Source organism: Pteropus medius, unplaced genomic scaffold (assembly GCF_902729225.1).
Source record: "Pteropus medius unplaced genomic scaffold, Ma_sr-lr_union100, whole genome shotgun sequence".
NCBI lineage: Eukaryota > Metazoa > Chordata > Mammalia > Chiroptera > Pteropodidae > Pteropus > Pteropus medius.
This window is the reverse complement of record NW_024355109.1, coordinates 394,195-419,784: the sequence shown is the minus strand read 5'-3', so window position 1 is coordinate 419,784 and position 25,590 is coordinate 394,195. Positions and strand designations below refer to the sequence as shown.

General features: G+C 38.2%; 1 protein-coding gene across 9 annotated transcripts in view; it reads left to right on the top strand.

Annotated features, from left to right (window-relative positions):
• The window catches only part of CARMIL1 (capping protein regulator and myosin 1 linker 1), a 261,243-nt gene that overhangs the window by 169,594 nt on the left and 66,059 nt on the right, over positions 1–25,590 (top strand). For all 9 annotated transcript variants that reach the window (XM_039857089.1, XM_039857092.1, XM_039857088.1 and 6 more), the window contains 6 exons: positions 4,080–4,252; positions 5,754–5,822; positions 8,295–8,388; positions 16,489–16,587; positions 24,485–24,613; positions 25,315–25,446. In XM_039857089.1, coding sequence (XP_039713023.1) covers positions 4,080–4,252; positions 5,754–5,822; positions 8,295–8,388; positions 16,489–16,587; positions 24,485–24,613; positions 25,315–25,446 — 696 coding nt within the window. The remainder of the gene's footprint in view (positions 1–4,079; positions 4,253–5,753; positions 5,823–8,294; positions 8,389–16,488; positions 16,588–24,484; positions 24,614–25,314; positions 25,447–25,590) is intronic.

Below are 25,590 nucleotides of genomic sequence, written 5' to 3'. Positions count from 1 at the left end.
TGCATATACACTTTCTATTGTTGTTTTTTAAGAGGAATAAATGCTTGTGCTTTAGTACAGCTATAGAAGGTATGTAAAATTTACCTACTCTTCACTTGATTCAACTCATCACTAATTAAAGGTAGCTTGTAAGTAATAGATTAAAAGATATAAATTGACTCCTAAGCCCATCTTTTAATAAGCCTTATATTTTCTAATGCTAATCTGCAGGTATGAATTATTATAATATATTGACTTTATGACCTTATTTCATGCTGAGAAATATCATATTGTTAATCTTAGTTTCATCTAGTAATTACACAGAGATACAAGAGACTGAGAAAGTTGTTCCCCATCTAAAATTGCTTCTTGAGCTCTAGTAATCCTTCTTATATTTTTCCCCTTTAGTTGCTTCTGGCCAAGAATTGGTTCGGGGTAAAGAAATTTAATTTCAAATATCCTATTTTGCTACCTTCTTAAAAATATACTAGAAAAAAGGAAAAGATATATTGTGGACAAAACAAGAAGCACTAGTGTTGATTCATTTAAACCTGGTGTGTCACACCTTGCGTTTACTAATGCTCTTTAAGATTTTATCTCTTTACTGTCTTAGTCCTATTTGGCTGTCAGAATCAGCTTTTATGGTTCCTAAAATCCAGATCAGTTTGTATTCCTACTATGAAGATTTGCATTGCTCATGTTTGTGATAGCTACTTTTGTGGGGCATAAGACTGATTTCCTATATTAATCATGTGAGATATGTCACATATTTAAAAAGTAAAATGTTCCCTTTTGAATTCATATGGGATAGTAGGAAATTCTGTAAACTAACTTTTCCTGAGAAAGCCGAAGGGCCAAGGGAGATGGGAACTGGAACTTTTCCTTGCTTGCCCTGCTTTACACTGCTTTGTGGAGAGAACATTCTGTTCTCCTGCCTCATCATTGTGTGGATATATTTTCTAACTTGTGGGCTAGAAATGAAACTCATTATTATTTAATGAATTCAAGCACTTCTCTTTGTCCTCATTTACTAATAAATCCTATATTTTGTTATTCTTGTAAAGTCATTAAAATTAGGGTCATAATTAGGATGTAGTTTACACTTTTCACAATTAGGCTATTTGTTTTACATATTTAATTTCATTTCATACTACTGTGCCCAGTTTTAAAAGATTGGGTAAGTGAATGTTGCAGAATTATATTTAATATTTATCCCCAAATATTTGTTTCTTAGCATATATTTTAGGAAAATTTATATTTTATGAAAAATATATTTGTTTCATGTTTTGCTTATTACACAAGGGTCTTCAAACTCCTTTTCTGTAATTTCGAATCTTGCAAAGATAATCTTGATACTTAAAACACACCTAAGAAGATATTTGCAGATGGTAAAAACTTGCTTTGTAAATGTGAGTTGTGTCAAGTTATAAGTTTGAGTTAATGTGCTACTAATAATGTGCACCGAAAAGCTTTTTATGTTTGTGTCATCAAAAAAGTAGGTGGCTTTTTCAAAAAGCAGTTGCCATCAATTTTTTTTATTCTGAATCAGTAATGTGTAAAATAATTTTAAATGATCAGATGTTGAGTCTTGTGACTATGAAAATTCCACCAATAACTGGCACAGAGCTCATTTTTTGTTTTATTTTTAAAAGGTTTTAACATAGATAGTTATTTTTGTTTTTTGTTTTTTTTATATTCTGACCCTATATATTTTTTATATCCTTGACAGCCAAGGGAATACTTTATTTGCCCAGTATTACACATTAGGTACACTTAGAAAACATAGACAAGTATGGGCTCCAGTGTCACCTTCAATTGCAGACAGTGGTTGTCAGGGTGCAGCTCTCAGTCCTGGGACAGTAACATGGAAGGGCCAAGATGACAAGGAATCTTATTTTGAAGTGTTACATACAAACCTATGTTATAATCAGTAGAACAGAATGTGTTTCTCCTGAGAGTGCCTGCAGCAAGGAGAACAAGTCTCAGATAAGCATGTTCAGCTATGAAAAGAAATAGTAAGATTTCAAATAGTAATGTTCCAAGGTAGTACAATAAATCAAGAAAGGATGACCTTATAAAAATATGCATGTAATTCAGGTTGTGCTGTTTGCATTAATGAGTCTGCCTGTTATTTTTAAGTATTAACTGGGGTGTACTTGAGTTTGAACATAGTCCTGAAATTGGTGCTTTCTGGCTTGGAGACTTGGCAGTTTTCCAGTATTGGGAAGAAGCTGTAATATATCATTTTCGTAGCAGTTGAATAATGATTATTGAAATGATGAGAGATTTGATTACAGCTTTTTATTAAAGCGACAGTGCCTTTGTTTTCACTTAAAACATTTTCTTGAGTCTGAAGCATATTTAGTTAAGTTTTTCCATTTACTTCAGTGTAGGATCTTAAGAGAATTGAAGCAACCTCACAAAACCTGCTAGAGTCTAAGCACATGTAGGCTTTCGGCTGAGGTTTTAATTGCTTTAGCACTTACCATGCTATTTAACTTTTAAAAGTTCGATTCTAAGTAATATATTACCTTTTGATTTTACCATAGATGTACTCAGTTTAGAAAACATCAAATTTGGGCAGTTAGGACAATAAGTATAGTCCCTTGATAAAACTATAACTAAACTCAGAATGCTGCTTTGTGGATATCTGAGTCTTGAAATCATTAGCATCCTTGTCCTGAGTCCTGCGGCCATTTGGCAGATGTGCCTCAAATAGGTGTGCCTTTGGAAGTCAATGTTTAGTGGTGAATGGACAGAGATACACCCCAGGCTTTTTGTGGGGGATCATACAGACCGCCAGGCACATCTTGATAGCTCCAGTCCCACAAGCCACCATAGAACCTTGTCATAGATGGCTCTAGAAGCTGTTTCCAGCATCCACCTCTCTGTAGGGTCAGAACTACTTATGGAAAAGCAGATAAAACTGTTCAGTGTGGCTAGGTCAGTGTAGACCACCTTGGGTAATTGAAAGATATTCGTATCCACCAGGGATGTCTGAATTCTGACTTTTAGAGCCACATTGGTTCAAGTCCTGGAATTCTCATGTCATTAAATCAGTTATGGTGTAATCAAAGATTGCAAATTCAAATGTCCACAGGGCTAAGAAGGCAACATAAGTAAGTAAAGTGACCAGGGTGTAAGTAGGCAACCCTAGTCATTTTTTGGTCGGATATTCAGACCAAACAGAGCTGCCTCCAGGCCGAGTGGCTTTCAGTCTCAGGCTTAAATGGACAGTGAGCAGTTTGGCTTAGATTCACCATATAGCTTATGGTAAAAATAAGGTTACCCATTTTAGACTTTTTCCTTTTAATTGTAGGTATATTTTCTGATTGGTACTTATTGAAAGGTAAACCTAAGAATGATGATCAAAGACTGTAGGATAAGCTAACAGAGGCACTGTTGTGTAGGGTTAAGTGCATAGAATCTGAAACCAGGCCATCTGGTTCCAGCTCAGCTACTTTCTAACTATGTGACCTCGGTTGAGTTACTTAACCTTTTTGTTTCTTATTTGGGAAATGGGGATAACAATATCTAACATAAAGATACCTAAGTATTGGGTTCCTGGGAGGATTAAATGAATAAATACATGTAAAAACCTTAAACGGTGGTTCAACATAGTACGTGTTCAATAAATGTCAGCTGTTACTAATCTTGGCTGGTTTTTATTTTCACATTTGTCCATTAATAATTTAAGATGTGATTTCACCTTGCATGAAAATAAAATGGGTAAAAAGGGATAAGGCAGCCATGCTGAAGGTAAGAAATTTTTACGTAGCATTTTTATGTAGCATTTTTATTTCATCCTATATTCCACTTCAAAACCTGGCATTTGTGTCTTTGTGTCTTTTCACAACTTCTCTTAGAGGAGAGGCGCCCACTATCTAGCGTGAAAACACAAGCTCTCATGTTTGATTCCAAAGGTCCATTATGCCAGAATCTCAGGTCCCATTTATCAGTATCTTTTAGCCATAAGTTTACAAATGAGGCACTTTGAGCAGTGGGTACCTCCCCTTGATGATTCTTCATGACGTGGGTCATCGAGGATGGTGGCTGCTTTGATAAGCTTGTATGCATGTTGCCTGCTATTTCCTCCACAGCCTCTGCAGTCCTTGTCCCTGGCTGACTCGAAACTCAAGACCGAGGTCACCATCATCATTAACGCCCTGGGAAGCAATACCTCCCTGACCAAAGTGGACATCAGTGGGAATGCTATGGGGGACATGGGAGCCAAGATGCTGGCCAAAGCTCTGCAGATCAACACCAAACTCAGGTACGTGGGCCAGGCCCTGGGCCCTGAGGTGCATGCTCATTCTAAGGAAGCCCTGCAAACGATGCTGTCCAACGAGCATCAGAGAGCTGGCTGTGCCGAGGTGGCTGAGCTTCCCAACAGGCCAGCTGGGAAGAAGAGATGACAGTTTCAAGTCTTTTGTCAAAATACTGGGGAGGATGTTCCCAAATTTAGACATAGTTACTCCTCGAAGCTTTTGTCTTAAAGATTCCCACTGGGAGGTGAAATCTGATTGAGAGCCGTTGCAATTTCCTTTTAATGTTCGTGTTAAGACTGGCCAGTGGTGGGGAAAGGCAAGGGGCAGCAGAGGAGGGTCTGTGTCAGGGTCAAGTGAGCAGAGCTGAGAAGGCAGCAGGAGCAGCCGGAGGGCTTTTCCTGTACTTGGTATGAGGCCAGCGTCTTGTCCTCCCTCCCCACTTCTGGCCATAGAGAGACAGAAAACCCAAGGGGTACACAAGGTTCACTGGTTCAAAGGAAGTTCACACTGGGTGCTGACTGCTCTCTTCAGTGATTGCCATCCATGTGCTCCCAAGATTGGCTTTCCTTAAGAACTAGCTATGTGGTAACCACTTTCCTTTGGGACTAGCTCCGTGGTAACCATGCAGCTTCTGTCATTCAGACCTGGGTTGTCCATAGTCCAAAAGTCTTGTGAATGAAGAGTTAATTCACACTACTTCCCAAGGCTCTGTCCTGTTCTCTTTGCTCTCCAGTGTAAGACAGAGCTTGAACCTTCTGTCTAAACTGAAGCCAAAATCCCAAACCTGCAGCAGTTTCTTTGAAGGTCAGTAATATGTAGAGAAGGTCATTGAGATTAGGAGTTAGAGATTGTGAGTCTGGGATCATCCAGACAAATGGGAGCCATTTCGTGTATCAGGTGTATTGACAAATCCTAAAGTATCTGTGAAGTATTCACATTCTGAAGGTAAAATAATACTTTTCTTCCAAAATGGGTTTTGTGTTTAAAAAGAAACAACCTCGTATTTATAGTAACTGAGTTTTTGCCAGCAGAATGAGGGGGATTCCTGACATAGCTGATCATACCATATCAGGGCAGCATTAGAAAATATGTTGAGATCCCCTCTAGTTGTTTAGAATGGAAAAGTCTCAGTACCTAGAATTCTTTTTGTTGGACACGAGACTGCTTAGCATCTTCATATATAATTTCAGTCTCAGACGTGAATACTAGACTACCACTGGGAGAAAAAGAAGTCAGGTTTTAGACTTTTTTGGCCTAGTAAAGCATTAATGGTTAGTGAATACGTGTACTGTTCCTTTTAAAAAAAAATTTCATACTAGAGTAAATGTGTGGGGAAATGATCATCCTTGCTTTGTTTGAAACAAGGTTACACACATTTTTTGCTCACTTAAAGCCATTGTACTAAAGTACCTTGACAGTGTTGCCTGTAAGATTGGTCTTCATTGAGAGACTTATTTCCTCCATTCCTAAGTGTCTGATCATTTCTGCAATTCGATTTTTGAACAGGACTGTTATATGGGACAAGAACAACATTACTGCACAAGGTTTTCAAGATATAGCTGTTGCTATGGAAAAGTAAGTTTTCATTAGGACTTTTTTCTGAAAAAATACCAAGATGCAATGTTGTTTGTGTGATCTGTGTGGTAAAAGAAGTAGCCGTTGACGGAATCTGAAGACCAGGGTCCGAGTTAGTCTCTGCTCACAAGCCATGGGACTCGGGAAGACACGGACTTTCTTCTGGTGTGAGTTTCTGCACCTGTAACGCGAGGGCAGATGCATGTTCTGCTGGAGACCCCACACGGTTGTGAGGATTAGAGAGCACCGGGAGAGGCTGGGAGCCTGGCTTCCTCCTCCTGTGGTTTCACAGTCTATTTCCACTGGGTCTTGCCTTTTTGTCCATTATGATAACTTTGAATCCAGTGGTGAGAAGAAAGCTTGAGGCCCAGAAAATTAAAAAAAGTGAAATTGACAGATGGCAAGCCTGGAGCTAACTTGTCTCATTCTAAGAGGCTTTCTTTATGACCTTAGTAACTAGAGTCTGCAATTATTATTTATTGTCACATTTACTTCCCAAGTAAACTCAATGAAGAAATCATAATATAAACATGGCTGGAAAAAATGCTAGAAATCTGGTTCTTTCTGAGGTGTTCAATCCTCATATTGTATTCTAAAGGTAGAAAGGATCAAAGCATTGCAGATGAGAGGTTACAAAATGTGAATGGGCAATAAGAGGCCAGTAGCATGGAAGTCAATTCCTGGAGAAGAGGAGAGGGTGTTCATTCTTTTGTATTTTCCCAGAATTCCCTCCATGCATGAACCTGGAGCTCTCTTGTCCAGTTTAGTGCTGTGGATACAACCCTAGACCTGGAGTTAGAAGCCCTCCATTCAGTCCTCAGCTTTGTCACAAATAAGCCTATGATACTGAACAAAGCATTTTAAGTAGATTATCCCTAAGTGTCTTCCAATTCTAAATCCCATGACTCTACTATAGCCAGGAAGTTCAATTTGCTGCCACCAGAGGCCATCACTAAACATGGGTAAGGTAGTTTGCACCATCCAGTCACCATAGCTCCCTCTCCCTAGAGCCTTCTATGACTATGGAACCACCTATAATTACTCCTCTTCACCACAAAACCTCCAAATGGAAGCATTTATTTACAGTAGCTTCATTTGAGTGCTAATGGCACAGTTGCCACCCTGATAATGTTGTAGACTGCCAGCCCCGAGTGGTCTTTGTGAGAAGCCAAGGGCACACACATACCCAGTCTTCACCATTTCCAGATTGATGGTTGGGCTCCCTGGATCATAATTTGTTATGCACGGTGTGTTCCAAGATGCCAGTGGTTCAAAACCACATTTGGTTTCAATAAACTCTACTGGTCTGTAGCATGATCAGATTTGGATGAGGGAAAGGAAATCTTCAAGGCTGTGAAAAAGACCTATTATCTCATAGTTTCAGTTCACTGGCTCTTAAACCAAAGAAAAACAATTCTGCTAAAGCAAAGATAGGGAAAAATTAAAATTATAGATAGAACGGCCTTTTCTTTGGGTTATTTTACATTAAGCCACTTTATAAGTTGGACTGGATGGAGAACATTTTTTCCCATTTGATAGTACTTATCTAGATTACTACAGCTATTAAGATGATTGTTTATCATTTCTTCATCATTAGAGCCTTATTTTAGGAAGTAGTTGTTAAGGTACTTTTTCAGTAAAAGTCATCTAAATATTCATAAAAATCACATTGTGAGTGCTGTTTGTAGCAGGGTCGGGATCAAAGGCTGGAGTGCAGATTCAGTCTGTGTTTTCCTCATACCAAGTGACTCTCTTGCACTCTTGTGTCTAATCAGCTGGTCAGCCATGGTGAGATAATGTGAACACAGGACTCCTGTTGGTTTCATTTGATGTCCAGAGCATGGGGGTGATCGTGTTTGCAAACTGCAGAGACCTGCAGCGATCAGGGTATTGAGCCAGGCAGGAAACTACTGCCAGCAACTTTTCTGAAGACAATCCTATGTCTTGGACTTGCTCATTTAAAGGAGCCCAGAGCCTGAATAGACTATTTTTGTGGATGCTAATGTAATGTCCTTGCTTTGTAAGCACAAGTTTTGTGTCGATTTTTTATTTTTCCTCTAACAGTTGGGTTCTAGCTGTCACCATAGCTACTGTGCTGATCTGGTACATTCAGATCTCCCAGCGACTAAAGCCCAAGCAGCAGGCTGATACTGGGCTTCCTTTTAGGCTTCCTCTCAGTCCGTCATTCCAGTCCCAATTTGAACATTCCATCCTTGATATAATTGAAAACTGAAAACAAAACAAAACCACATTCCTGAAAGTTGTGTCAGTTTCGTCAGATTTCCTGAGTTGATGAGGTCCCTGTGGTGCTGCCGCGTAGACACTGGTCTGCAGTCTGGGGGCCTAAGATGTACTGATCATTCAAAATTAGATTCTAAGACAGTCTGACAACCATCTTTTGGGATTTTAAAAGAGCGATAAGTTAAGGTAATAGGGTATTTTTAAATAAACATTATTTTCTCCTTTTTCTAGGAACTACACATTGAGATTTATGCCAATTCCTATGTATGATGCTTCTCAAGCCCTCAAGACAAACCCTGAGAAAACAGAAGAGGCTCTGCAGAAGGTAGTGAAGAATCAGTAGTTTAATTGTAATAAATTCACATTCGAATTGGATTATGTTCATGATACTTCTGAACATACGAACAGTACTTTGTATTTTACAAAGCTTTTTCACGTTATCTCATATTCTTAGGATCATTACTGGCATAATGCATAAATGGGGAAGGAATAACGTTAAACCGAACCTTGTCATGGAATTTCAGTGGAATAGAGTAACGTCCTTATGACATCAACATGCCAGAGCTTAAGCATAGATGACTTCCTGTTACCCTTTTGAGAACTGTAGACCTGAATGTCACCTTGTTCAACCTCCCTCCTTCATCCTCAACAGACAGAACCTTCCCTCTCTTCCTCATCAAAAATTTAAGTTATTACTGTGATCTTCCTTCACGTTTGTCTGTGGATATGTCTAAATCTAGACCCATTCCCACATCCTTTCTGGCAAACCGAGAGGATGAAGGGTGCATCCCCCTTCAGAGTCCAGCCACCATGGTGCCTTGACCCCACCGTCCTCTGCCCTGTGCTGGAAGCTTGCCCCATTCCCTTGCTCTCCTGTGTCTTTTTCCTTCTCTTTCTATGGTTATGGTTACCTTTCTCTCCATTTTTAGATATGTTCAAATATTTCCTATTCATAGAAGCCTACTTCACCTTGACTATTTGTCATTGGGGAAAATTTTTTTCCCCTCTTTGTGCTCTCTCCTTGGTGATACAACCCTCCATGCTGTCTCCCAAGCTTGGCTTTCCTTCCTCATGCCTTCCTCAGTCAGTCAGTCACCACAGTTACAGATTCTAGAGCATAAATTTCTTCATTTGCTCTCCTCCCTCTATTTCTATGAAAGATTCCTTCGTTCATACCTCAGCACTCTCACCAGGATTATTGTCGCATTTGCCTCCTCTTATCTATTGTCCATGTTGCAGTCAAAACTTGCCATCTAATTTCATGATGAATTTGAATGGACTAAAACCTCTAATCCACCCATTCCTAGTGGTTTTTGGGAGAAAGCCTGACCTCCTTAACATGGCATGAAATTTTGCCCAGAATTGGCCTTCTATTCCCCTCCAGCTTCATGTTCTACCGACCATGATGCTTTGTTATGCTCAACCTCTTAGAACATGTTAGAAATACAAATTCTTGGGCCTCAGAAACTGGACTGGGACTCAGCAGTCTGTTTTCACAAACTCTCCTAGTGATTATGAAGTGTGAGAATCACTACTCTAATTTAGATGGTACTCATGCTTTCCCCACTATCTTGCATGTCCGTGAGATTGAAATTAAGTGTCAGCTCATCCAGGAAGATGTCTCAGAGTCCCCTTTCCCCGCTAGGTAGATTTTCTTTTCCTAATTTCCTCTGTCACTGGCCTTGTGACATTGTTTTAAGCTACCTGCCTCCATATGTTTTTCTCCCAGTGACTGTGAACTCCTCAAAGGCAGAGTCTGTGTATTTTTCATTTTTTTTTTATTCTCGGTAGCTGGCATAGTGGCCTGGCATGCATGCCAGGATGCTCCTTAAACATTTGTTGAAAAAAAAAAGAATAAGATTGAGAGTGGAGAGGAGAGAAAGCTGAGGTGTGGTAAAAAAATCATTCAAGATTTGGATCAAAAGATTTGACTATATCAAACTTGGCCTAGCTTTGTAATTTCAATAAGTTAATTTTTCTGTATTTTAGTGTCTTCATCTATATAAATAAGGAAAATAAAGCTATATGATAATTATGTTTAGCAGACACTTAACATCTAATTTTTGCTTGGTGCCTGACACTGCTTTAAATGCTTACCATAAATTAATACATGTACTATTTAAAATAAACCCATGAGATAGGTTATATTATATCCTTATTTTACAGATAAGAACACTGAAGGGCAGGGAGACAGTAATTTGCCTAAGGTGGCAACAAGGTAGTATATGTGAAAAGCAATTTGTAGACCATAAAGCAACATACAAATGCTGGATCCTAAAGGATATTAACTTATAACAAAAGATGTACTTTTTTTAACTTGATAATATGTTTTCCTTAATATATCCAGAATATTATTTCAAGATGTAATCAATATAAAAATTTATGAGATATTTTGTTTTTTATACTAAGTTATAAATTTGGTGTTATTTTTTAATACTTTTTTTATTTTTCAAATACAGTTGGCATACAATATTATATTAGTTTTACACCATTGTGGTTAGACATTTATATAACTTACAAAGTGATGAACCCAAAATCTAATACCCATCTGACACCATACATAATTATTATAATATTATTGATTATATTCCTTATGCTGTAGTTAACATCCCCATGGCTATTTTATGACTACCAATTTGAACTTCTTAATCTCTTCTCCTTTTTCACCGCCCCCTTTTCCCATTTGGCAGCCATCAAAATGGTCTCTGTATCTATGTTTGTTTCTGTTTTGTTTGATCATTTATGTTGTTCTTTAGATTCCACATGTAACTGAAATCTTATGGCATTTGTCTTTCTCTGTCTGACTTACTCCACTCAGCATGATACCCTCTAAGTCCATCTCTGTTGTTGCAGATGACAAGATTTCATTCTTTTGTTATGGCTGAGTAATATTCCATTGTTTATGTGTACTACCTCTTCTTTGTCCATTCGTTCATTGGTAGACACCAGGTTGCTTCCATATCTTGGTTGTTTGCATGTCAGTGGGAGTGATTGACCCTCAGGCTGATTGGTTGTGAGAACTGACTGGTGAGGGGCTGGCTCTGTGGAGCTGAATTCACTTTAGCAGGACTCTGGTGTCTGCCCAGTCTGCCCTTTGGGTGTATTATCCTCATATGCAGCCCCGGGTGGTGCTCCAGTCTTGTCCAAAGTTGGCCACTGGGTGTGCTGCCTGCGGGACTTCCTGCGAGGGCCCTGCCACAGGCTAAGTTCAGCTGAAGCCTGTGCCCTTCCCAGGATCACCTGGCATGAGCCACCAAACAATTCATAGGTGGCCACTACCCACACTGGGCTTAGAGACGCCTAGAGAGGCCAAGCCATGACTTGAGGTCAACTGCCACTTGTGTCAGGCTGCTCAGAAAGAAGTAAGGGGCATACCAAGGCCAGATGCTGCTTGTTTAGATTTTGTGAACCTCTGAGAGATTTTAGGAAAGTCCACAGCACAAGCCAAGACAGGTCGTTTGTATAGAAAAGCTTCTAAAAGTGTTTGTATAGAAAAGCCTCCAAAAGTGGGACTGCAAGTTGGATGGGGCAGGGTCTCAGGGAATCTCCAGGACTGGGCAAACCAGTGTTAGCCAGGTTCATGGAGATTCACATGGAGTCAGCCTGCGTCTGCATGCCTAGAGGTATGGACAGCTCAACAAAGGAACAATGACTTCCACCAGGACTTCTGTGTGGGAGAAAGCTGTCCCTTCAGCCCTCACCCTGAAGCCAGACCATTCATTTCCTCCCAGTATGCCCCTGGTACCTTTCAAGCTGTTGCCCCAGTGCTGGAGCTCAAAGCAAGTGAGTCCCTCAGGAAGTAAGTCTGTGTGTGAGCCCTTTAAGAGAAATGTCTATCTCTCTAGTTGCCTTCTGTTTCACTCAGCCACAGTCTTCTCTGGTTTTCACAGCAAGGAGTCATGGAGACTCTTCTCGGCACTTGAACCCTGGGCTGGAGTATGGGGTTGGGACCCCCTCACTCCTTGGGGGGCACCTCCACAGCTGAGATATTGCTCCCAATCTTTAACCACCACACGTGGCAATTAGACCAGGCCATTCCACGTCTCTTCCCTTCCTACCAGTCTCAAGGTAGCTTCTTCTGTCCTTAGTTGTAGGACTTCATTCAGTTCAGCTAGACTTCAGGTCATCCTCAATGATGGTTGTTCTGTAGTTGTAATTTTGATGTCATGAGAAGAGGCAAACACAGTGTTTACCTACTCCACCAGCTTGACCAGGATCTAGAACATATATTCTTGACAAGCCAGGTTTCTGGTTTCAGATTTGACTTGTAAAGAGTGTGGAAGTCATCATTCTCATCTTCATAAGAAAAAAAGCTGAGTAAACAGAAAAATCAATGATTGTTTTTATATCCATCAGAGAATTGAGGTTAAAAAGCAAACTCACCCTGGACAGGAACACAGAGAATCACAGTGAGTCAAAGCCAAGATCAGGGGCAGGATGAACTGCTGGAGGCTTAATGTGAACAACATAGGTTAAAAGCTGAAAACAGATAGGGGCCCAGTCTTAAGGAGGCCCTGACCCTCTCATGTGTTTTACCTCCAGGAGTTCCACCAGGTTATCACATTAAAGATTGTAGAAAAATCCCTTCATGCTTCTGGCAGGAGGAAGGGAAAAAAATAACTGGTTTGAAATACACACAGAGCTTTCCGTCCTCCATAACAGGGGCCTACCGTCCAGGTTATCTACTCTGCCAGAGCCTTGTCTGCCCTGGGAAAAGACAGCTGGACAACCTCAGCCCCCACTAACCTTCCTGTTTTACGTAAAAGAAAGTGGTAAAAAGGCCAAGAAACACTTCTGAAGGTCACAACCCAGGGACTTAGCCCCACTAATAAAAACTAAATTTAATCAAAAGACTGACCACCACATCTAGTATAATAATATGGATTACAACTGAGCAACCTGCAAGGCACTCTATTTAAGGAGTTTCTAGGGAAACCACAGTACAACAGGGGAGACAAACACAAGCACACTGAAAAAAATTAAAGTTTCTAGCACCTACAGCTTCAGCAAACATTCAACAATCTGGCTTCTAGCTAGATTAGCATAAAACCTCACACTAAAAGCTTGATCATCTCAATTTCCTATTACCAGGTACATCATATCTGGCTTTGAACAAAAAATTACAAGGCATGCTAAAAAGCAAGAAGAAACTCACTGAGAAGAGAAAAAGCAAACTTCAGAACCAGACTCAGATGTGACACAGATTTTGGAATTATGATACAGAATTTAAAATGACTATGATTAATATGTTCTCTAATGAACAAGTAAAATGAAATCAAGAACGGATAGATAATACAAGCAGAGAGATAGAAACTCTAAGAAAAAATTAAAAGGAAATGTCTAGAGATCAAAAAACACTTAACAAAAATGAAAAATGCCTTTTATGAGTTCATCAATAAACTGGGCACAGCCGAAGAAAGAACCATTGAATTGAAGATGTGTCATTAGCTACTTCCCAAACCAAAATGCAAAGAGGAAAAAAAAATAGGAGAAAAAAACAACAGAATATCCCAGAACTGTGGGACAATTACAAAAGATTAAACAGCCATGCAATTGGAATACCAGAAGGAGAAGCAAGGGAAAGGAACAGAAGAAGTTTCTGACATAAGAGTGGCAGAGAATTTTCCAAAATTAAAGACAGACACCAAACTACAGATCCAGGAATTTCAGAGAACAGTCTGCACGTAGTCATATTCAAACTGCAGAAAAACAAAGACAAGGAGAAAATCTTGAAAGAAGCCAGAAGAAAAAAAGCACCTTACCTATCGAGAAATATAGACAAAAATCACATCAGACATTTAGTCAGAAATCACATAAGCAAAAAGAGAGTGGACTACAGTATTTAATGTTGAAAGAAAAAAAAAACCCTAGCAGCCTAGAATTCTGTATCTGGTAAAAATTTCTTTCAAAAGTAAAGAAATGAAGACTTTCTAAGATGGCAGTGTTACAAGGGATAGGAGGGAGAAATTGTCAGAACTCTGTTATAAGGGACCCGTACTGCTTGTGAAATAGTATAGTGTTATTCGAAAGTGGGCATGGATTAGTTATAAATGTACATTGCTAACACTAGGGCTAAAAAACTTAAAACCACTTAAAAAACTTAAAAATAAGTATAATTGATATGTGCTAATAGAAATGAAAAATGCAATCATACTATAGTTAAAATCAGAGAAGGCAGATAAAGAGACAAAGAAGAAAAGAGTAAATGCAACAAATAGAAAATAGTTACCAATGTGGTAGATATTAATCCAACTCTAGCAAGGCATGTTTTACAGGTCAGGAAACTAAAAGTAGATCCATAAAATGGGACTAAGGGCAAAGGAGGATCCCAATATGTTAATTTTAAAATTTATGGTTTTTAATGAAAAAAAATTAGTGAAGTTAAAGCTCACCTTTATTGTTTTTTTTTATCCTGTAATATTTACTATGCTTTTATATACTCATCTTCATTTTAATAGAACTCTATCCTCTAGAAGAAATATGGCTCTTTAATTTTACTCTACTGAAGAACAATGTTGTAATTCTATACTCAACCTTTATAAATTTTTTTTAAACACAAGATTTCTTTATTAAAACAGGGATTTTGCCTCTTGTGCTGCTGTTGTTTTCCAGCAGTGAGACTGGAGATGTCTGACTAGCTCTAGACTGTCCCCCAGGTAGCCCTGTGCGGCCCTGGGTCCCACAAAATGATCATGACAGCCTTGGCCCTTCCCTTACCATCTGACCGGAGTCAGGCCCTCTGTCTTTAGTCCCTAGGAGGTGAGGTCTCTGTCCCTGGTCTGGAATAATGCACGGAAGGAGAGTTTACCCTGTTGATCCAAGATGCAACCACTTTTAGCAGTGATGTGTACATGACTGATATTAAAGGCAATCAAACATTGCTATTCTTCTTTTCCCTTGTACCAGCTTTTAGAAAGGAACTTAGAATTTTATCTTCCAAAAAGTTCCCTTCAGGCTTGGTCTGTGCAGCACCATTAGTACACTTGGGGAACGTCTAGAAATGCATGGGCCAGCCTTGGGCATCACCAGTGTGTGAGCTGAACCTCCTGGGTAAACAGTCTGCTCCGAGAACTGGCCCACAGACAGTGCTTCCCAAGGCCAAATATAAAAGAACAAATAACAGAACAGAAGCACCAAGGCTGGTGGTGATGTAAATCTACCACATTTCAGGCAAGAATCTTTTTAGCAAAAAAATTTTACTTTGATGGCAATGTCACCTTGGAAAGAGGTGACTTCTTGGAGAGCAGCAAGAGAAAACTAATGTACTCTAATGTCATGGTATCAATGTGTCACTTTCATGATATTTCATTTCAGGGATCTTTTCGTTTTTATAATTTCTTCATTTCTGTTTAGTAAAAAGGTAGATTTTGTTCTGCTTTATAGTTTCCAGGGATGATAGTAATTATAATCGGTATTAACTAGTAGTCATTTTTGCATAAGGAAAATGAAAATGAAAATGTAATCATACCAAGAGCTTCCCAATTATTAGAAGTTCTTATAAGACCAGGGAACCATAGTGGTAAATTAAAAGCCCAATGATTAAGTGGTGTTATTAGAAACAAACAAAAACAACAACTGAAAAAAAAATGGATGGCACAATTACCCATCTCCAATTACTCTTTAAAATACGTCTTTCTAGGTATCAGTCATTCCCAATAGCTAATCCTACGTCTTTATTCAATATGTATCCATTGCATATTGTTCTTCTTAAATGCTTTATTTCAATCTAGTTATCATTTGTACTTTTGAATTTTTCATAGGAGATTGTTTAAAAATACAAATAGTCAATCAACTTCAAGATTTCTCATTTTCTGTGGAAATCCATTTTTTTATTTTCTGTATTTGCTAAAATCAGTTCCATTTACAAGAAAGTATGAAAACCAGGTGAATTAATGAAACTAATATGTCTTCGAGTTTTACCAGCCCGTATTCTTCAAATGCTGTATCTATTTTCTCTTTTATTTTTTCCTTAAGGAGTTTTCTAAGTGCTGGTGGATTCTACCACTGGCTGCGAGGTTCAGAGTATCATCCATACCCCTTGGGGACATTCATTAACTTCTCAACTGTTTAGTGGTTAAAAATTTATGAGAGAGAAAGAACTGAGATTGTGTGCAGGAGAGTGATGAAAAGTTGCTGAGGGGTCTCCAGCCTTACAGGCAATTAAACACTTCCTTGTCTTTGTTCACTAGAGTCACATAAAAATTACTCCAGTTACCTGCTAGTTAACTTTCTAACTAAAAACACCAATAATGCTACACAGTGATTGCCAGTTTCCCCATCTCATATGTTTTATGGGGTCAAGGTACTTATAGGATGTGCGAATTAGTGCTTTGGTTTTAAGTTCAGCGACTGGCTTTTCACTTATAACTTTACTCTCTGCTGAGTCAAAATGTGTTCTTGAGAGAAACATGTGCTTAATTTCCAGATAGAAAACTATCTGCTCCGGAATCATGAGACTAGAAAGTACCTTCAAGAGCAGGCCTACCGCCTCCAGCAAGGCATCGTCACCAGTACCACACAGCAGGTAAGAGGGCACGTTCTGTTTCCACACACTCTCAACTGACCTTTCTAAGAGCATAGCATGAAGGACTTCTGTTATTTGACTCATTCCTAGTGGGACAATAAGAACTGTTTTCTGAAAATGACAAATGTAAGTAGAGTTTGGGGGACTGTGTAGAGCAAGGCTAATTCTAATGCTAAATATGCACTTTTAATTGTTGATGATTTTATATCTTAAGATTGTCAGTAAGGTATATTTTAGATTTTCTTACGAACATTAAGAACCCATGATTGCAGATGATAAAATTGGAGAGTCATCACGCTGCTATCTTGGAGACATTCTGTTCCTTTCTCTCTGCTTCCTCACATATCACGAGTAAGAAACAAATTCCCAGATTCTTCTGAATAATGAAGAATTTGTTGAGTATTAATTAAAACTTAAGTGCTGAAGAGAAACCGAAGTACTTTTCTCTTCTCTCTACCCAACTTTAGAGAGGAAAAGAGAATTATAATGATTTTTAAAGTGTGGAATATTTCCTCCAAAAATTTCAACCAAACCCAAGGATCATAAGGTATTTGAGGAAAACTCATAGCATATGTAAAAGAAAGAGCAACATAAACCAAAGAACTGAGGTCAAATAATTCTGAGTATAGCAGAGGACTTTTTTTAAAAAAAAAATTGTAATAAGTTAGTGGAACTTGAGAAAATATTATGTCCATAAAATTATAATAGGCTGCTATGGAAAGGAATAGTCACAGCATAGGAAACAATGTTTAGCGATAAAAAATATACTGTGATATAGAATTAAACTGCTAGGGTACAAATTAAGCTATTCCTCTAGAAGAAAAAGTCGAAGAAATCTTTATTGCATAGTAAAAAGTGAGATGAAAAAAAAGTCAAAATGGTGAATAGATTCAAAATGGCCAACAGCTTTCTATTAAGAACTTCAAAATTTAAAAAGATGATAAAAAAAAATTTAAACATGTGAAAATGATAGAAAACCATTTCAAACGAGTCTTGGTGTTGATATAACCCACTGAAATTGATCAAAATGGGCAAAAGACCCACCTAGATATATCCTGGTCAGAACATCTAGACTAAAGAAAAAAATCTTCATAGCGTTCCAAAGAGAATAAACGGGCAGTCTTACAAAGGAACTAGAACCAATTCTTAACATCAGTCTCAGTTACTAGAAGCAAATGAGCCAATTAATGTCATTGAAGTTCATTGGGGGATTTATTTTTGGACCAAGAATTCTATATCTAGCTATTTTATCAGTAGACGTGAGAACAGAATAAAGATATTTTCAGAAATAGACCCAGAAATTTCACCCCCAATATTCCATACAAAATTTTTTTCGAAGAGTTTCTCTAGCATAACAAAGAAAAAGAAGAAGAAAGTATACAATATGAGGTTTAAATAAAAAACTAGAAAAAATAAAATCATAAAAGTTATAAAAGCTGAACTAAAGCTTTTAAAAATTGTCGTTTTGGGACAATTTGTTTTGAGCTGGATTAAAAGACATAGAATTCATTGATTTCTCTAAGGATCCTGTAATCATAATTCTACAACTTCATTTTAATGGGTTTAAAATTTTAATATGAACTTACACAAAAAGGGGAAACCTAATTATTGTTACATAAAAATGTAAATGTTGGAAATCTTAATTTAAAAGTAATGAACTAAGTAAAATAGGGGTGAAGAGGGAGAAAGGTGAGTGTAAATATGCTAAATTTTAAGTTTTTATTTCATTGAATCAACTGCTATTTTCTATAATTTATGCATCAAAAATATAAAAATAACTCTGTTATTTAAATTGGAAATGGAAGCCACCAAAGAAATAAAAAAGCAGAAAGTCAAAAGTGTTTATTTCAGCAGATTGAAAGGAAATGACTGGTACGGAAAGTAATTTGAGACCATCTTGTGTGCTTTGCACTATTTTCTCACCTTGGGCAGATGCCATTTTAATTTTTTGTTGTTGTTTTTTTTTAAGAGAATTAAAGGTGTTCATAATAAAAGCATCATATGTAATATTCCAAGTAGGTAAAATTACACAGATGACCGTGTGGACATGCATAGAGATTTGTGAAAGGGTGCACATCAAAATGCATATCTATCTGTGCAGGTGATGCAGTTTTACTTCACAATATTTGAAGACAATATAGTCAACATGTGTTATTTATATAAACAGAAAGCAATAGGTGCTGGGAAAAATAATTATGAATACTAGTGAAGTAACAGGGAGTTTTGAGAAAGAAAACATGGTTTTGACCATATTGGTGCCTTAAAATTTTAATTTTTTTGTCCTGCAAGGGACTAATATTAGCTTAGTGCTTTACGGTTTCCTGTTATTTCCTGGTTTTAGTGTTTAACATTAAAAGCAGTGAGAGTGCTAAAATCTTATGTTGAACTTTTGCCTTGGGTTCCTTTATGAGTTCCCATAATGCAAGCTTTTCTTAGTACTATTTCCTTCCAACTTTTTTCCTCATTCATAGGGAATTTTCCCCATCCCCCCAAAATTACTGCAGCAACCTTTAATGCTGTTTCTTAAAAGCATGTTACGTCTTCTTAATCAGGAGGAAATTATACACAGGAGGCGGATGTTTAATTCTGCATGGGTGGCGCCATTCTGAATTAAGTCATTATGTAGTAGGTATAGTGCCACCTTTTCACTTTGGGGATTTCTCAGGATATTATGATTAGCAGTTTTTACAGTTTAATAGTTTCAGTCGCTTAAGGAGAATTTTATCTCCTTTTTATTGAAACTTCTTATTAAAGTTCCCAGAAATCTGAATACGAAAAGAATAAACCCTCCATTACTAATGTCCTTGTCAACCACCTAGCCAGTCCTCATCCCAGGTGACTCCAAAAGGATTAAAATAGCTTTTAATGAAACATTGAATCTCATGACTGTTCATGTATTTATTTGTCTGTCTTATTTCTTGATTTAGGAAAAACCTTTGTAAGATTCAACACTCCATCTCTGCTTTTGATCTCTTCTTTTCCATCTTAAAGCCCTTTTAATCAAGAGTAAGCAAACTCTTTCTGTAAAAAAACAAATAGTAAATACTTTAGGCTTTGCAGCCAGTGTGGTCTCTGTTGCAACTACTCAACTGTGAGTTTGTAGCTGAAGCAGCTGTAGACAGTGTGTATCTGAATGAGTGTGGCTGTTCCAACAAAACTTTATTTGTAAAAATGGGCCCAGAGTGGCTTGTAGTTTGCCAGCCTCTCTGCTTTTAAGTCTTCTTACCCTTAAAAAAAAAATTTTATTCCCTAGAGCTGTTTACTCAGCATTTTCTCTTTCCTTCCTTTCACGTGCAGATTTTTATGCTCGCTTTCATGACTTTTTTGCCACCCTCTCAATTTTGTAATCTTTCTAAATGTGACCTCTGCCCCATCTGTCTACTGAAATGGCTCTCTTTGGTCTCCTGGTCACCAGGTCCAGGGGCCATTCTCCCTCTTCCTCTTCCTAGGAAAGGAGAGGGCAGTATAGTGTAGAAGTTAGGAACTTGGGCTCTCGGGTCAGATGACCAGATTTAAGTACAGTCTCTGCTGTTCCCTGTCCCTGTGAATTTACTGACCTCTTAAGCCTTGATTTCTTCATCTGTAAAATGGAGATGACTGAGAGGTGCTATGAGGGTTAAATGAAATAATGCATGCAAACTTGACTCCTCAACAGTAAACATTAATGTTCGTTGCTGCTATTATTTTATTATCATGATTCATCATCATTATTATAAACTACCGCATCTTCCTTAAGACTCCTCGGTTCACTTTACAATGTGCCATTCTGAATATCTTTCCACTGTCCCTTTGTCTCATCTGTCTCTTTTCTACACAACTCTTTCTCCCTCATCTTCCAAATGCAGCCATTTTTCTAAGTTTTGCACTTGGTGCTTTTTTCCTTTGGCTATTTCATCTACTTCTACCAATTTAACTCTCTCAGCTGTGGATGACTCCTGGGTCTCTCCCCTCGGTAACTTTTTTTTTCCAGAAATTCCCGTCTTTTCAACTACCTGTTCAGCATCTACACCCAGATGGCCCCCTGAGATGTCAGGGTCACGAAGACCAAACTAATCCCCTGGAACTCCTGATTTGGTCATTTTTCTCAGTGACATCATCATTCACTGTGAACCTGTGGAGTTGTCTTGGACGACTCATCTGCTTTCCTTATCCAGTGGTTGTCGTGTCGTCCCCATTTACCATCGAAGTATCTTTTGCAGCTGTTCTGTTCTTTCCATTTCTGCTGCCAGCCCTCTTACTAAGGTTGCTTGTTAACTCCTTCCTACCTCTTCTTTTACCACTATGACAAGAACTAGTTTATCCATCTTATGTGTCTCTTTTGTATCAGTCAGAGAAGTTGAGTCACAATGAGTGTTATGGGGGAGGGGACTTTTAGGCCCTTACAGGTGTGGGAGGAGCTGGGAACACACACCCTGTGCCTTGTACCCTGAGCAGACTCTGTGGTTTGTGTCTGAGTCTCCCACCATCTTGCCTTAACCTAACATTCCAATCTGATTGCTCACAACCAGGTTCCTCTGTCCCTAATCAGGAAATAGAAGTCACAAGTATCTGCATGTGCCACTGCTTATGTTCATTCTTTTGCTTAAAGATCCCTTTTTTCAATCCATTGAAATCTTTCAGGACCCAGTTCAAAAGCTACCTTCAGTCTCAACTAGATGTGATCTCTCCTTGGCTGAAATCTTTTAGAACTTTCTATCATTCATTTATTCATTGAATAAACACTTACAAAATGGTCCATCATATGGCAGGCACTATTGTAGGCTATGGAACTTTGGCAGTGAACAAAATAAAATGTGCATGTTCTTGTGGCTATTAGATTATATAGCACTTTAAATCTTGTGTTACTCTTAATTTTGACTATTTCTTTCTCTTCTACGTTTTTAAGTTGCTTGGTGGCAAGGGGTGTGTCTTATTCAGGACTATATCCCATGCAATGCTAGGTGTTCAATGTATTTCTCTTGAATTGAATAAAGAAATAGACATGGAGGAAGATAAAGTTTTCCACAAATAAACTATTTGCTGGAACCGAAGATCATTGTAACAAGAGAAACCAAAGACTGCATTTGTTGCTAATAGTTCTGAATTGCGCTCTTGGGTTCTACAGCCCATTATATTCAAAAAAGCCTAAGTTGTCATTAGCAAGTGTAATATGATGAGTTGGGGTGTGATTTAGTTGCCGAAGAAGCCAATTTGACTTGTACCCATTAATAGAAGTGTACTTTCTGCAGTAAGAAATGTGATAGCCCTGTTCAGCCCACCAGTCCACTCCTCCGGAGTTAGGGCTATTTTATCGGGGGGGAGGGGGGGCATTTCATGAGGGTCATAGATGGAAGAGAGCATTCAGAGAAGTAACCTGGGGTGGGGGAAGGTGCAGGGACCACAGAACTGTATCACAGGAATGGTAAAAAGATCTGGGAATGTTAAACCTGAAGAAAAGAAGATTACAGAAGAAAAGATAGCTATGTTCCAACCTGTGCAAGACCAACACATGGACAAGAGCTGGCGATTGTTCAGGGAGTTCTCAGGGGGAGTCACAGACCTGCAGGAAGGATGTGAGAAGACAGGTTAGGACTCAAAATAAAGAAGACCATGTCTAGGAATGACAGAGCACATTTCCTTGGAGGGAAGTGGGCTTCTCAAACTATAGCAGTTAACAACTTTTCTGGGTTGCTTTAGAAAACCAGGGCACCAAATGATTAGGGAGGTTAAACCAAAGAGCAGAGAGCAGTCATCCGCCCTGAGGTCTCCTGATGGGATAACCCAAGAGATGACAGTCTTTCAGATTGCAATTTCCTTTATTTTTCACATTTGGGTAACTTAGGGGCTTGAATTTTTAACAGATAGCCAAAGCCCTTGATTTCCTTTTTTCAGAAATTTCACTTGCCTTCTGTGTAATCATTCTTAAATAGTTTAACTTTTCTGGGCCTCGAGCTCTTTAGTTGTAAAGTCTGAATGTGATCTCTTGGGCTGTGCTAACCTTTAGCAAGTGCATGTTCTGAAGAATCTTTGAGATTTGTGGTATTTTCTGTCTTACTTGAAGAACTAAATTTTTGTTTCATTTGGATATGATTTTTGAAAGTTTCATTTAAAGATCACTCAAAGTTCTTTTAAGACCCCTCTTGGTGAATGCTTAATGGCACACATTGCAGGGGGCTTCTCGGTCTCTCATGATTATTAAAGATGATAAGTTTATAATGCCACATCTACACACCTCTCAAATGAGTCTTTTGTGTCCTCAGATGTATATCAGTTTCTTTCCTAGTATGTTGTTAATTTTTTTTTCCTCTTGAAATTAGATAGTCATTCTTGGTAAGATATGAATTATTGATGACCATTTTTGCTTTGGGAAGCACAGATCAATACAATAGTTAGATGAGTTAGAATTTATATCAATTAAGAAGATTTGAAAAAACATAGAGTTAGGTCTCTGCAGGGCATTGAGTAAATGCAGAAAGGTAAGACATGATCCCTGCCCGGGAGCTTGGATTGCAGTGAGAGGGAGAATACGGTATGAGAAGGCTTATTCATATAACTTCTATTTCCTGTGAGGAGCTCCATCTAGTTCACTTATGTAGCCTCAATGCATTTTATAGTAATAGGAGCTGCTCTGCATATGCATTAACATTAGCATTACTGGCCTTTTGTCAAGAGAGTAGGCACTTTGAGTGGTGTTATTTTACTGGATTGTTTTTATAACACACTAGGAGATTATAAGGTAGGTGTTATGAGCCTAATTTCATAAAAGACAAAGGCAAGAGAGGTGGTGATACAGCAGCAAGCAGACATGGGCTTTGTAGTGAAAGTGCAGCTCTTCTGAGCAGTGTAGTAGTTTCTATTTTTGTAGAATTTATGGGGGAAGGAGGGCTGACTCTGGCTTCCTATAATTATATCAGATAATTCAAAATAAGTAGACACGTGTGAATTTAAATAAGAAATATCGTTAGACTATCATCTCTGCCAAAGAGATCAGGTGGGATGGGACTCTTGATATATAAAGTCTCTGGAGAACTAATAATTTCTTAAGAACATGAAATAGATAACTTGCAGCTCTGATCAAAATGTTGGAGAAACTTTTTAAACTGTGGTTATCTTTTTCTTTAGACTTCTTAGCTTTCTTCCTGCTTCTCTCTGTGAATACAAATATAAAAGCATAATACTTTTCTGTACTAATTTTTGTCTCCAGTAGTGATCTACCACTTCCCTTTGGGTTTTATGTTTAAATCCATTGAACAACTTAAAGTGATTCATGTGTAATTAACCAGGGAGAGGTAGCTTAATGGAATAGAAACGAAATGTTATTAACTTTATTATTACCCATGTTACTATAATAAAACCTTAACTTGCCCCCCCCCCTTTTTTAGTGGCTCTTAATATATTGAAAACTACCTGATATAATTGAATTAATTTAGAAAAACATATTAATTTCCAGGGATGTTCTGATTTCCAAGATACTGAGACTAACTGGCTATGGGCATCATTTCGTAGTCATCTCTACAGCCTCAGAATGGCACATTTTATGTCTGTGTCTCCTCTAGTACCTAGCATTCTGTTTGACACTTAGAAGGTAGGCAATAAAAATTAATGAAGGACAGTTACTATTTAGCAAAATGTCACTGAGTAGCTACGAGATTCTGAGTCATCAAGAAGGGTTCACTTTTGTTCTGCGCGCTATATTTCCTAAGGCAGGAAAGGGGACCAAAATTTCTTCAGTGCTTTTCTGGAGTTAATGTTGCCAAAGGTTTTTTATATGAATAGATAAATTAATAATGGGCTATAAGCTGCCTTCTCAATGATTTTAGTTAGAAGTTTTCGTACTCATTCATTCTGTGTTTCCTTCTATCTGAATATCGGCTGTGCTCGTCGGAACACTTGCTGTCATTTTCATGGTGTGGAGCAGATGATTGACAGAATATGTGTGAAAGTACAAGATCATCTCAACTCCTTGCGAAACTGTGGGGGAGATGCTGTCCAGGAAGATTTAAAATTGGCAGAAAGGCTCATGCGTGATGCTAAGAACTCTAAAACAGTGAGTTTCACTTTGGGCTACGTGAGCATCTTATATAATAAAAATGTTTTTTAAATTCAGTTTTATAAACTAGTTCCAACTTTGTATACCTTTCTACCCAGTTCCAAGGTTGCTAACAAGTGGCAAAGTGAACCAAATTAATCTTTGCCTCCTCTCCGTACCTGTACTAATTACCAGTAATCAAATGTAGACTAAAAGGCGGAGGGCTGATGTGATTTACAAAGGACGTAGTCAGGTCCCTAGTAACTGAGAGATAGTTGTACTTTAACTGAGTAAAACCTATTTAATGTTATTCTGTTTGCAAGCTGATCTCATGACACTCCCATCTGTCACCTCTAAAAAGAAGTTTCTCTAAATTAGAATTTGGTTCCCAAAGTATGCCTTGCTAGAGAAAGGACTAACTGGGATCTGGTCCTGCCTAGAAACACACACTCCATGAATGTTTTGAGTGGGAGGAACCTTGGCAAAAGTCAGATACTTTCATGCCCTAGATGAGGACATTAAGACACAAAGGTGTAATACAGCATTCCTATGGTTTCAAAGCTGGACCTTAGTTTACTAATCTGTGTAAAGGAACTTTGGTCAAGAATAGATCATCTGTAATAATATTTCTCCACCCTTTTTACTAACTCTGCTAGGACTTTGGTGCTTATTTAAATATTTCTTTAATTATGGAGAGGCATCTTTTATTTTTCTTACAGTTGTTACCAAATTTATACCATGTTGGTGGTGCATCTTGGGCAGGAGCCGGCGGCTCACTATCCAGTCCAATTCAGGAGACCCTGGAATCAATGGCTGGAGAAGTTACAAGAGTCGTGGATGAACAGCTAAAGGTTTGTATTCTGTTATTTTGGAAAATGACATTTTTGTGATTTAACTATGAATGATAACCTTTCATACCATAGCTGCCTATATTTTATAGATTTGTGTGTGTGTCTATACACGTACCTACACACACATGCACATGTAGTAAAAAT